This window comes from Orcinus orca, chromosome 12 (assembly GCF_937001465.1).
Source record: "Orcinus orca chromosome 12, mOrcOrc1.1, whole genome shotgun sequence".
Classification (NCBI taxonomy): Eukaryota; Metazoa; Chordata; class Mammalia; order Artiodactyla; family Delphinidae; genus Orcinus; species Orcinus orca.
Window position 1 is genome coordinate 45,263,530 of NC_064570.1, and position 12,679 is coordinate 45,276,208.

A 12,679-nucleotide genomic window follows, 5' to 3' on the forward strand; every position below is an offset into this window, starting at 1 on the left:
CAGTTGAAAATCTGCATATGACTCTGACTCCCCAAAAGCATAAATACTAATAGCCTTCGTGATAATATAGTCAGTTAACATATTCTGTATATGTATATCTACATGTATTTTATGCATTCATAACATACCTAACTTTTTCTTAATTTTTAAAAATATTTCTGGACTGTAGTCACGTGCAAGTTTTTTCAGGTTGTTGCAAATCTCCAGAAAAATTTTCCAATACATTTATTGAAAAAAATCCGCATGTAAGTGGACCCACAATTCAAACCCTGTTGTTTAAGGGTCAACTGTAATTTAAAACATGTAAGAATCAGTTACCCCCAATCCTTTGATGTTGTAGTTAAAGCACTGTTTTGTAGAAATGTCTCAGCCATATCTTCTAGGAATATACAGTTGACCCTTGAACAACACAGGTTTGAACTTCTATATAGATTTTTTTCAATAAATAATTACTGCAGTGCTAAACAACTCACAGTTGGTTGATCTGCAGATGCAGAATCATGGAGATGGAGGACAGACTGTAAAGTTAAATTCAGGTTTTCAACTCTACGGGGGTCTGTACCCCTAACCCTGCTGTTGTTCAAAGGTCAGCTGTTTATGTGTGTATATATCTGTATGAACATACACATACATAGATATACACATGCATAACATATACAAATAAATAAGTATATAGTACATGTATGTATATTTTAAGTAAGTGTGTGTGTGTGTGTGTGTGTATGTGTGTGCGTGTGTGTGTGTAGCTGGAACCCAGCTCTCAATTTCTCTCCTTTGCTTCTTTTGGGAGGTATTAATGCCTAGAGTGGTACTTATTCAACAAGTAGAAACAAAATTTATTTCAAGCCCAGTTAAAGAACAGATTTCAATGCTTTAGTCTGCAACTGTTAAAACTTCAAGAAAGTCTTATAAGTAAACTCATACCAGATTGTGAGCCACAAGAAGGATTCTACTTTAGAGACAATTGTTCTGCAGGGTTCTTTGGCTCAGAGTTTATATTTCCTACAGTTTTACCTATAAAGTTGTCATGTGTATTTTGTTTATGACAAATTTCTTGGGTAATACTTAACTTCAAATTGCCTTTAACTGTGTTAAATTTCTTTTCTCCCCAATATAATCATTACAGATTAAGTGGAATTGGTTCTTTTCAGCTTTCTAAGCCATCCATAAATGTTGTAGTATGAACTTTTTCTGTATTATTTCCTTTCTCAGCCTACTAGATGAATTAAGAATTGGGTTTTGTTACTTAGTCTTTTAATCTTTTAAAAATATTTTAATAATTAAATATGTCAAACTTTTTATTATGATATATTCTCTGAGATCTATTTATGTATTTTAGGATATTGGTGCAGGAAAAGGCAAATACTATGCTGTCAATTTTCCAATGAGAGATGGTATAGATGATGAATCATATGGGCAGATATTTAAGCCTGTAAGTATTATTATTTTCAAAAATGAAAAGGAATTCTAAAATGTTTTTTAGAGACATTAACATTTGTTACCTTGTACATAGATTATTTCAAAAGTGATGGAGATGTATCAACCTAGTGCTGTGGTGCTACAGTGTGGTGCAGACTCACTATCCGGTGATAGACTTGGTTGCTTCAATTTGACAGTCAAAGGTAAGCAATTTGAAGGGTGATATTCCAGGAAGAAAGTTTTTTTTCTTCCTAAGAACCTCCTATAAAAGTTGTCATTTAATTTTTACCTGCTATTTTAACAGGGAGCCATGTGTTTTTTATGGGTTTTTGTCATATGTATGTATCTTTTATTTTGTCAAATTTATGTATATATTCATACATGAGTAGTTTTGTAAGGCTTGTTGCAATACCAACCAAGGCAGCGATTTTCTTTTTTTAAAACTTTTATTTATTTGTTTAATTATTTATTCCAGTTTTATTGAGATGTTGTTGGCATACAGCACCATGTGAGCATAAGATGTACAATGTAATGATTTGACTTCAATATCATGATTTCAGCATCATGAAATGATTAACACAGTAGGTTTAGTGAACACTCATCTCTTATAGGTACAACATTAAAGAAATACATTAAAAATATGTATATTTTTCTTTGTGATGCAAACTCTTAGGATTTACTCTCTTTAACAGCTTTCATTTATAACATACAGCAGTGTTGATTATCTTTATCATGTTGTACATTTCATCCCTAATACTTATTTATCTTTTAACTGGAAGTTTGTGCCTTCTGACTGTCTTCATCTAATCTCCCCTCCCCTGACTCCTTGCCTCTGGTAATCACAAATCTGATCTCTTTTTCTATGAGTTTGTTTGTTGTTTGTTTTCAAAATATAACTGACCTACAACACTATGTTAGTTCCTGGTCCACAACATGTGGTTTGATATTTCAAAATGATCGCCATGCTAAGTCTAGTTGTCATCTGTCATCATATAAAAATATTATATTACTATTGACTGTATTCCCCACTCTGTACATTTCATACCTGTGACTCATTTATCTTGTAACTCAGTGTTTGTACCTCTTAATCTCCCTCATATATTTCTCTCCTTCCCTCTGGCAACCATCTGTTGTTCTCTATATCTATGACTGTTTCTGTTTAGTTATGTTTGTTCATTTGTTTTTTTGATTCCGCATATTACACTTAGCATAATTTTCAACAATTTTTGTTGATTCTTTTGGTGCTTACCTTTCTTTAAATAACATAAATAAACTTTTCTTTCTTTTTTTTTTGACCGCACCATGCAGCATGTGGGATCTTAGTTCCCTGACCAGGGATTGAACCCAGGTCCTTGGCAGTGTGAGCGTAGAGTCCTAACCACTGGACCACAAGGGAATTCCCCAAGCTTTATTATTTTTCATTTTAACCTTGTATATTCACTTTCCATTGTGAAAGAAGAGGGAGCCACCACTTTGTCCCCAACACATGCATACACCCTTCCAATATTTCCATTTTTACAATTGAAATCTGGTATTTAGACCAGAATTTTGGTCATGGTATTCAGTGTTAATGGCATCACCAGCAACATTAAAGCATGTTTCAGCTTATTCAATTTCCTTTTGCATACCTTGTTTTTCCCCATACAATTTTGTCATTTCCTTAGTTTTCTCCTTACTCATTAGTAAATTGCCAGTATTTATAACTAGTACATTATATTCACATGGATCAAGTGTTCTGTCCGTTTTACCTCCATGAAGAACAGCCTTCTGACTTGTTCCTGTTTGGGTGAATTTCCTCTGTAGATCTGGTAGAACATGGAGCTGTTCTTTGCTTATAAGTGTTGAAATCAACATATGCTAGAGGTGCAGACCAAAGTAAAGATCACCATTATGGAATGAACTGCTAGGGTATAAGAATAAATCTGAAATTTTATTTAATAAGTTCTTAAAATTTATTATGTATGGATTAGTTGTGATTTTTCACAGATATTGTACATGATTTTAGAGTTGTTTTCCTTGTGAACTTTTAGGTAACAAGTTCATGTTCTGCTTTGAATTCTCTCATAAAATGTGAAGAATTCTCAAGTAGAACTTTTTCCAGAACAACTCTTGGCCTAGATGGAATTTAATAACTAAATACAGGTATTAAAGGCTATTTTATTTGATGTTACAATAGCTCCTATGCCAGCCAGCATTAGAATTATGACATAATCAATCTATTCTGCTTATATTAGGTTGAACAATTTGAAATAATTGCCCCTTTTCTTGCTAGGTCAAAAGTGGCCAAAAAGCAGCAGTTTCGTATTGTTGAAAATAATGTGCAGATAACCATCTGTTTCCTCAAAATGGATACAATCTTCTTAAAATCTACTTAATGTACTCTTAAGATGTGTATTAACCTGTCAGTTTTCTTAACTTTTTGAAAGTTATTAATGCCTTTGTACTTAAAAGCAATAGCTTTCATAATCACAAACTACAGCATTTTATTTTACTCTTACTATAAATCTATATTTCAACTGACTGATAGAATATCCGTTGTATAAAGCATGTAAAGATATTTGCAATCCCAAATGTCAAACTTGATTCCAAGCTTTCTCCACTGCCAGCTTCAATTCAAACTGCTGAAGTCAGTTTACCTCTTGTCTGTCTCCTTTCTGTCTTACTTTATATTGATACTGTTGTATGCTCTCCCATTCATTTTTATAAATTTTAGCCTTTAAAAAATTCCTTTATAATCATTTTTATCAGGTTTTGAGATGAAAGAAAAGTAAATGTCTTTGTTTAGCCAGCTATCTTTACTGTTAACTATTTATTTATTTCATCTTTAAAAAATACGCAGTTTTCCTTTATTATAAGAAGCCTGAATTTTCATAATTGCACTAATAACAGTTGGGTTATGAATCGTATAATATAACTGTTTTTATATACATATATGTTTTTATATATGTTATATGTTTATGTGTTTACACTTTTTATGTCCTTATACATAATTTCACATATTTGTACATATTTGTGTACCCTTTTTTTTTAACATCTTTATTGGAGTATAATTGCTTTACAGTGGTGTGTCAGTTTCTGCTTTATAACAAAGTGAATCAGTTATACATACATCCCTATATCTCTTCCCTCTTGCACCTCCCTTCCTCCCACCCTCCCTATCCTACCCCTCTAGGTGGTCACAAAGCATATAACGTAACTACTGAAGAGTACTTAATGAAAATGCTCACAGTATAGTTACATGAAGAAAACATACCATTAAGCTTTTAAAACTTAAAAAGAATTGGAAAGGAATATTCAAAAAACTATCTTTGGATGAGAATTTTAGGTAGTTTTTTCTTTGTACTATTTTGATTTTTCCAAAATATTATTCAACATACGTCAATTTCTTCTATAATTGAAGAATTTTTTTCTTGCTTTAAACATTGACTTGTGTTCCTGAATGATGATGATAATATAAGAAGTTACTAGTAACTCATAACTGATTTCTAAACTATGACATCCAAAGGAAATATTTTGTTTTCATGTTAGGTTTACTTTATACTGAAATTTCTACACATAGAAATTGGTTAAAGTTTTTTATAATAGTAATAGATATTAATTTTATAATTTTAGGTAAGCTAAGAAAAATGTCCATAATACCACTGCCTAACGATAACCTATAGTTAAACCTGTATAGCCTTACATAATTTTTCTGTATATGTCTATGGAGGAAAGTGGTAACAAAAAGTCAGTTTAGATTAGATTATACAATGTTTCATTGCAACCTCACTTATTTTTTCCTCCAGGTAACCTCACAGGAATATAATATCTTCATATCACATTAATAAAATGTGTTATATTCATATTTTAATATTAATATAGTTGTATATTTGATCAGGGACACTTGCTGACATAGCCAGTTATGTCTTATTGTGTTTTCTATATCATTGCATAAAAGGTGTTTTATTGATAAAAGTTTTAAACTAGAAATTTTCACATAATTAAAGCCATTTTGGTTGAGTAAAGTATTGTTTATATTATCTTTTTAAAATTTATTTTTCCAACTGTTACAATGTGCAGATGTATTGTTACCCAAATTTTCTTTGTTTTAGGTCATGCTAAATGTGTAGAAGTCGTAAAAACTTTCAATTTACCATTACTGATGCTTGGGGGAGGTGGATACACAATCCGCAATGTTGCTCGATGTTGGACATACGAGACTGCTGTTGCCCTTGATTGTGAGATTCCCAATGGTAAGTGTTCTTATTTTGATGTCTTTATTGGATGAACTGTCAATTCATAGAGAAAGATGTTTAGGTGATTACAGTTAATTCCAAAACCATGTAAATAGGAGAGCAGTCACTTAATGAATTCATTTTGCATTCACTTTTAAACATCATCTCTGGAAATATTTCACAACTTGAATCTGGATTTTGTGCATGGATTTGTGTGAAAATTGAGCTTTTAATATGTAACTTTATTTCATTGTTTTTGATAGAATTGCCATATAATGATTACTTTGAGTATTTTGGACCAGACTTCAAACTGCATATTAGTCCTTCAAACATGACAAACCAGAACACTCCAGAATATATGGAAAAGATAAAGTAAGACATCATTGAATTGATTTGATAAACATTTCATCTTGATACAGCATTAGGAGTTTTTAGAGGGCCAAATGCAGTAGGTCATTTTAGCTTTATACATAGGTATTTCCTTTGTCAAAAGTATTTGAAACCTTAAGGTTATTGATTAATTTTATAAAATAATGGAAAATGTATGGGATTCATAGCTCAAAAATATTTCTATTTTCTATTAGTTAAAATGGATTTTTTAATTGAAAGGGGCACTATAAATTTTATATTTTCTTACCTTACATGAAAGTGAAATTTATTTTCATTGAAACATTTTGATAAAGTTTTATCTAAGAACAGAGTGTTTAGAGAGACATTGTAGTACACAGACCTGGGTTTGTGTCCTCTCTTTACCACACACTAGCTCTGTGACTTTTGGCAAGTTAATTTGCCTTTGTGCTTATATTTCCTCATTCTTGAAATGGGGGATGTTAGTATCTATCCTGTAAATTTTGAGGATTAAACGGGTTAATAATATGTAAAGTATCAGTGCTCAGTAAATGTTACTATTTTAATTCATAGGTTAAGCTAGATAAAAGATGCAATTTTTTGCATAATGTTTCCTCTTACATTTAAAAAGAACCTGAAAGAAAATATTTTTTCTTATTACTGCGCATGTTGTAATTTAGACAGCGTTTATTTGAAAATTTACGCATGTTGCCACATGCACCTGGAGTCCAAATGCAAGCTATTCCAGAAGATGCAGTTCATGAAGACAGTGGAGATGAAGATGGAGAAGATCCAGACAAGAGAATTTCTAGTAAGATAGTCCCTTGATGTGTATTGTTACATTTTTCTGGTTTATTAAAAGAATACTATAAATTGAAGGTTTTGGTGGCCCAAGGACTTCACATGTTTTCATGAGCAGCAGTCCCCAACCTTTTTGGCAGCAGGGACTGGTTCCGTGGAAGACAGTTTTTCCACAGACGGGGTGGGGATGGTTCAGGCGGTAATGAAGGCGATGGGGAGCAGCAGATGGAGCTTCACTGATTCGCTCGCCCGCCACCCACCCCCCTGCTGTGTGGCCTGGTTCCTGACAGGCTGCAGACTGGTACTGGTCTATGGTCCGGGGTGTTGGGGACCCCTGTTCATGAGCACACTATCATTACTTGTCTTTATTTTTACCATTTTTTTAATCTTACGTGGATTTAATTTCCTATGTCTCAAAGCTTGATTGGAGTATCAGCCATTTCAGTTTATTTGACTACATATATGATCAAAAGTTTCCACAAGTTAAGCACTTATGTAGAGTGAGTTGAATAACATTAAGCACCTTCTGTTTGATTCTACAGTCTAATTCCACTTAATATGATTCGTAGGTTTATAGCATAATGGTATGCTATCACGGTATAGACATTCTAACATACTTGGTGTTAATGATATTTTTTATTTTCTCTACTTCCACTCAGCTCTGAAATAAAGGATTACTTTTTATTTGAAGACATTCCCACTACCTATCAGGAAAACAGTATTTTTCCTCTAAAGTTGTTTGTTTTTTTAATGAGATCTGCAAATGTTTTTGTTTCTTTGAATTATTTCTTCCTAAAGCTAAATTTTCAGTATTTAGCAAGCCATGCATTCAGTTATAATCTTAAAATCTGTTATCCTTACTTTTAAATGTGGTGACTGGCTAGTTCTTTTGTAGAGGGGTGCACTTAACAATTGTAAAACCTGTGACTGCTTTTGTCAAAACTTTTATTAAAAATCTTTAATGTATCAGTTCGAGCATCAGACAAACGGATAGCTTGTGATGAAGAATTCTCAGATTCTGAGGACGAAGGAGAGGGAGGTCGTAGAAATGTGGCTGATCATAAGAAAGGAGCAAAGAAAGCTAGAATTGAAGAAGACAAGAAGGAAACGGAGGACAAAAAAACAGGTCAGATTTATTTTTTGATTAATTGTAAGTTTTTGAAAGTGAGCTATACTGCAATTTTTATGAGATCCTGAAGTCAATGATGCAAGTATTGGAGGGGGTGAGTGTGCTAAGTAGGTGACTTTTTTTCTTCCCCCCGTGTAAGTAAGCTCTTTTAATTAGAGCTCTCTGAATGCTATTAGTCACATTTGTTTTTATATTACAGGAAACTATCTCTTCTTGACGACATAGGCTTAAAATAGTGAACATTGCACTATGATATAGATTGGGTAAGAGAGAGGACAAAGCGGTTATAGATCCATATGTAGCCTGTGAGCAGAGCTGAAATTCTAAGATAATTTGTAACTACCTGTAACTTTATTTGATGGGAATAAAACACAGAAGAGTCACATTATCTATCCTTAGACCAGTTTCACTATTTTGAAAAGGCTCAGAGAATAGCCTTTGTTCAGAAATTATATGAAGGAAACATAAAAGCTGCAGAGATGGGAAGGGATTTGGGAACTGGGTTGGGAGGAGATAATACTTTCTGCTGTCTTAATTTTTAAAATGCTGTGTCAGTTTGTTGAGAAAATAGATGCTTTAGGGCATTGAATTTGCTACCAGAATGTGTTATTTTTATCTGAGTTTCCAGAGCACTTACACATACCTGGGTCATTTTATTTTATTTTATTTAACACATTGTATTATAGCACCTCATTAGGGACTTGATATATATCTCTGCTAGATTGAGCTGCTTATGGCTAGAGAATGCAATGTGCTAAATATCTGTATTCTTGCACTTGGTGCATTTCCTGATGGATACCTGATACCTATATGCAAGTAAAGGTGATGAGCACAGGTTTTAGTTGACCTGTTAATTTTGACCCTGTAGCATGTGGAAAACTGATTCAGAGATACTGGTCCAACATCCTTTTCCTATCATATTGAAGTTATGTGAGTAAGCTGGCTCTCATGTTCTTTTTTACTAGAGAGTTAGGAATCCGTAGCATGTCTGACACATCTAGTTCTGTTCTTGTTCGTGGATTGACTCCTCTATACGCTACTGTTCTCTGTCTACCATTTTATAATTTTAACTTCCCAATGTATTACAATGATGGCTCCAGTCTACTCTTGTGTACTGATTGACATCCAGAAATTCCAGCTGTGATGGAGGTAAGAAGGACTTAGCTTTAGTTGTAGGATTTTTCTAGTATTTTTTTCTCTTACTGTTAATTTGTCTTGTCTGGTTTTTCTGTTTGTTTGTTTTCCATTTTGGTGTTTCTTCCTGTTTTTAAATCTTTATCTTTTCTGTGCTTTTTCTTCCAAACAGGAAAGTGGGTGCACTATGGTGCTTATCTTTCATTGCTATTTAAGCTAAAAATGAGAGTACTTTTTGATCTGGCTTAATGGCCGGGTGGTGGATTAATCTCATAGTAGTTCCTAAATACTTTTGTTACTGATACGGTAATGAAATTTGGTAATGAAATTCTTCTTATAGGGTCTTGCATTTGTTAAAATTTTGCAGCCTACAAATAAAAGAAATATTACCATAGAAAACATTTTTAAAAATCTGCAGTTCAAAACCTGAAGTTAGGAACATTTCTGTTCTCTACCTCCCTCCCCCATCCCATTTGGCACTTTGAATTATTAAATTTGCACATCCTAAATTAAGCCAGAAGCCTAAACAAATGTCATAGTAACCATATTGCCATGTGTTTGTATTATAATCAGTGCCTCACAACTTTGGTTCATTTGCTTATCTAAAGAAAAAATTTAGTACATTTGGGCTAATTTGTTTCAGTGATCTTGAATAGGTAGTATTGCTCCTCCTGTTTCATTAATTTTTTTTTTAATGGTAAAGTTTTGGTACTTATATAGTGAGGGTTAAAAACTAATGGTTAGGGCTTCCCTGGTGGCGCAGTGGTTGAGAGTCTGCCTGACGATGCAGGGGACACGGGTTCGTGCCCCGGTCCGGAAGATCCCACATGCCACGGAGTGGCTGGGCCCGTGAGCCATGGCCGCTGAGCCTGCACGTCCGGAGCCTGTGCTCCGCAACGGGAGAGGCCACAACAGTGAGAGGCCTGCATACCGCAAAACAAACAAACAAAAAAAAACTAATGGTTACATAAGTAATAGAATTTACCCTCTGTTTTGTCTGTGGCCTCATCTAATTCTGTCCCCTTCTGACAGTACTCCAGCCACATTGGTCTTTCAGTTCTTCCTTCCAGCCTAATTCCTTCTTGCCTCAGAGTCCTTTTAAGTTTTCCCTCTGTTCAAGATACTTCTCCCTGTTTCCCACCCAAAAACTATTCGTTCTTCAGAATGTCTCTCAAACATCACTTCTTCATCGTAGGCTTTCCTAATCTCCCACAGTGCTATGCTCACGTCTGTAGGCTGGACTTCTTCACAGCACATATCCTGGCTGTAGTGCTGTGATCCTATAGAAGAAAACTTCCCAAAGGCAGGACTACAGTGTTATATTGACACCTTGAACCTCTGTCACTTAGTACAGCACCTAACACAAAGCTTATTTAGTTACTGATTTCATGAATAGTAAGATTGTATATGGCAGTTTTTTATATTTTAAGTAAGATATATTTTAAAATAAAATGCATACACTTTATATTTCAAAGTAGGTGTTAATCTTTTCCCAATTTTTGTTTTTAGATGTTAAAGAAGAAGATAAGTCCAAGGACAATAGTGGTGAAAAAACAGATACCAAAGGGTAAACTATATTCTTTATCTAGTAATTTTCATATACTATAAAAATAATGAGCACATACTGGGGTTGGGGTGGGTGTACATGTGTTCTTTTGAGAAGTACTGAACTGAACCTGGAATATCAGTAAGTTGTTGTGAGATGCTCTGAATTTTAGTCTGTAATGGTGCATAAGACAATATATCTTAACTATTAGTTTATATGTCATCTACTTTCTCATTTTCCATTTATGTAGCTTGCTTTTAAAGAATTACAAAGACTGGTAATAATCAGTATTATAGCTGAATATAGATCAGTTTATATTCTTGAACATAATTTATCTGAGCCTTGTTTTGCTATTAACTTTTTTTTATAATTTATTTATTTTTGGCTGCGTTGGGTCTTCATTGCTGCTCACGGGTTTTCTCTAGTTGGGGCGAGCGGGGGCTACTCTTCGTTGCGGTGCGCGGGCTTCTCATTGCGGTGGCTTGTCTTGTTGCAGAGCATGGGCTCCAGGCGCGCGGACTCAGTAGTTGTGGCTCGTGGGCTCTAGAGCACAGGCTCAGTAGTCGTGGTGCACAGGCTTAGTTGCTCCGTGGCATGTGGTATCTTCCAACACCAGGGCTCAAACCCGTGTCCCCTGCATTGGCAGGTGGATTCTTAACCATTGTGCCACCAGGGAAGCCCGCTGTTAACTTTTATATAGGCACTCGTGGTCTTTCATGGTGCTCTTATTTCTGCATACATGATTTTTTAGTGTTGTGAGACAGGTAAATTTAAGAAGCACTGGGCTAGCATAACATAATTTGTTTTTTAAACCGTACATAATTTTTTTAAAAACCATAGTTGAGGTGTGTATTGTTGGAAAGCATGTAAAAAGCCTGGCCACACATAATTTTGTGCTAGCCTTCATAGGATGACTTGGAATAGATTGTAGAACCACTAGAAAGATCAAGGCAGTCAGTACTCCAAAAACACTCAAGGCACTATCAGCTTAACGTGTTTCTTGGTACGAGCCAAGAATGAAGACTCAATGAAGACTGATCCATTGGTCGGTGCATTTAAGTGGTGATTGTGCTGTTTTTAATATTTCATGTTGCCTCTTTTAACAGAGCCAAATCAGAACAGCTCAGCAACCCTTGAATTTGAGAGTCTCATCACTTTCAGTGAGGAAATATTGGGAAGAAAAATGTTTTCTTTTTGAAGACTTCTGGCTTCATTTTATACTACTTTGGCATGGACTGTATTTATTTTCAAAATGGCTTTTTTTGGTTTTGTTTTTCTTGGCAAGTTTTATTGTGAGTTTTCTAATTATGAAGCAAAATTTCTTTTCTCCACCATGCTTTATGTGATAGTATTTAAAACTGATGTGTTATTATGTCAAAAAACTGCTCTATTAAAGAAGTAATTGGCCGTTCTGAGCTGATTTTTCCATCTTTTGTAATTATCTTTATTAAAAAATTGTACTTGGATTGTCTTTTGTCTGTTTATTACATCATGGAGTCTTTTTTCATAGGCTAATGACATGACTGTTTCTGTAGAAATAGAATACACTAGAGGTGGAAGATACTGATTTGCAACTTCAAAGACATCCATAAACTATTTCTTGAGGAAATTACTGTATTTACAGTAATTATTATTTCTTAATGTAATAGGAGTTCTTCAGTCTTGTCCTCTATAGGTTAACCAGTCAATGTTGGTGAAGATTGATATCTCATTATCATAATTTATCTCTGAAATTAATGATATAAGCTATGCAATTGAGATATAGGAATTATCTTTGAGCTGAACCAAAGATTCTCAAAAACTGGAAATGGAGATTCTGAGTTGAAAGAAGAAATCCATAATCAGAAAAGGAAACTATAGCTTCCATACTGAGCTACATGTGACTCTTTTGCCAACCCCCACAATAAACCAAGTAGACAAGAAATTGTATGGTTGTGTTTTACCAGAACTTTCCTGTGTTTATATTAAGGCTAAAATAAAACCTGCTGTTTAGACAAAACCTGGTTCTTGTACTGCATTTACATGGTATCCAGGTTCCACAATTGCACCCAGGTTTCCAAATCAAGGAAATCAACACTTAAAAGTCAT

General features: G+C 34.2%; 1 protein-coding gene across 1 annotated transcript in view; it reads left to right on the top strand.

The window, feature by feature from the left end:
- The window catches only part of HDAC2 (histone deacetylase 2), a 31,447-nt gene extending 19,390 nt beyond the window's left edge, over window positions 1-12,057 (top strand). The window contains exons 7-14 of the mRNA XM_004264705.3: window positions 1,340-1,432; window positions 1,514-1,622; window positions 5,511-5,651; window positions 5,897-6,005; window positions 6,662-6,792; window positions 7,753-7,908; window positions 10,555-10,612; window positions 11,698-12,057. Of these exons, the coding sequence (XP_004264753.1) occupies window positions 1,340-1,432; window positions 1,514-1,622; window positions 5,511-5,651; window positions 5,897-6,005; window positions 6,662-6,792; window positions 7,753-7,908; window positions 10,555-10,612; window positions 11,698-11,728 (828 nt within the window). The 3' untranslated portion in view covers window positions 11,729-12,057. The remainder of the gene's footprint in view (window positions 1-1,339; window positions 1,433-1,513; window positions 1,623-5,510; window positions 5,652-5,896; window positions 6,006-6,661; window positions 6,793-7,752; window positions 7,909-10,554; window positions 10,613-11,697) is intronic.
- The last annotated feature ends 622 nt before the right edge of the window (window positions 12,058-12,679 follow it).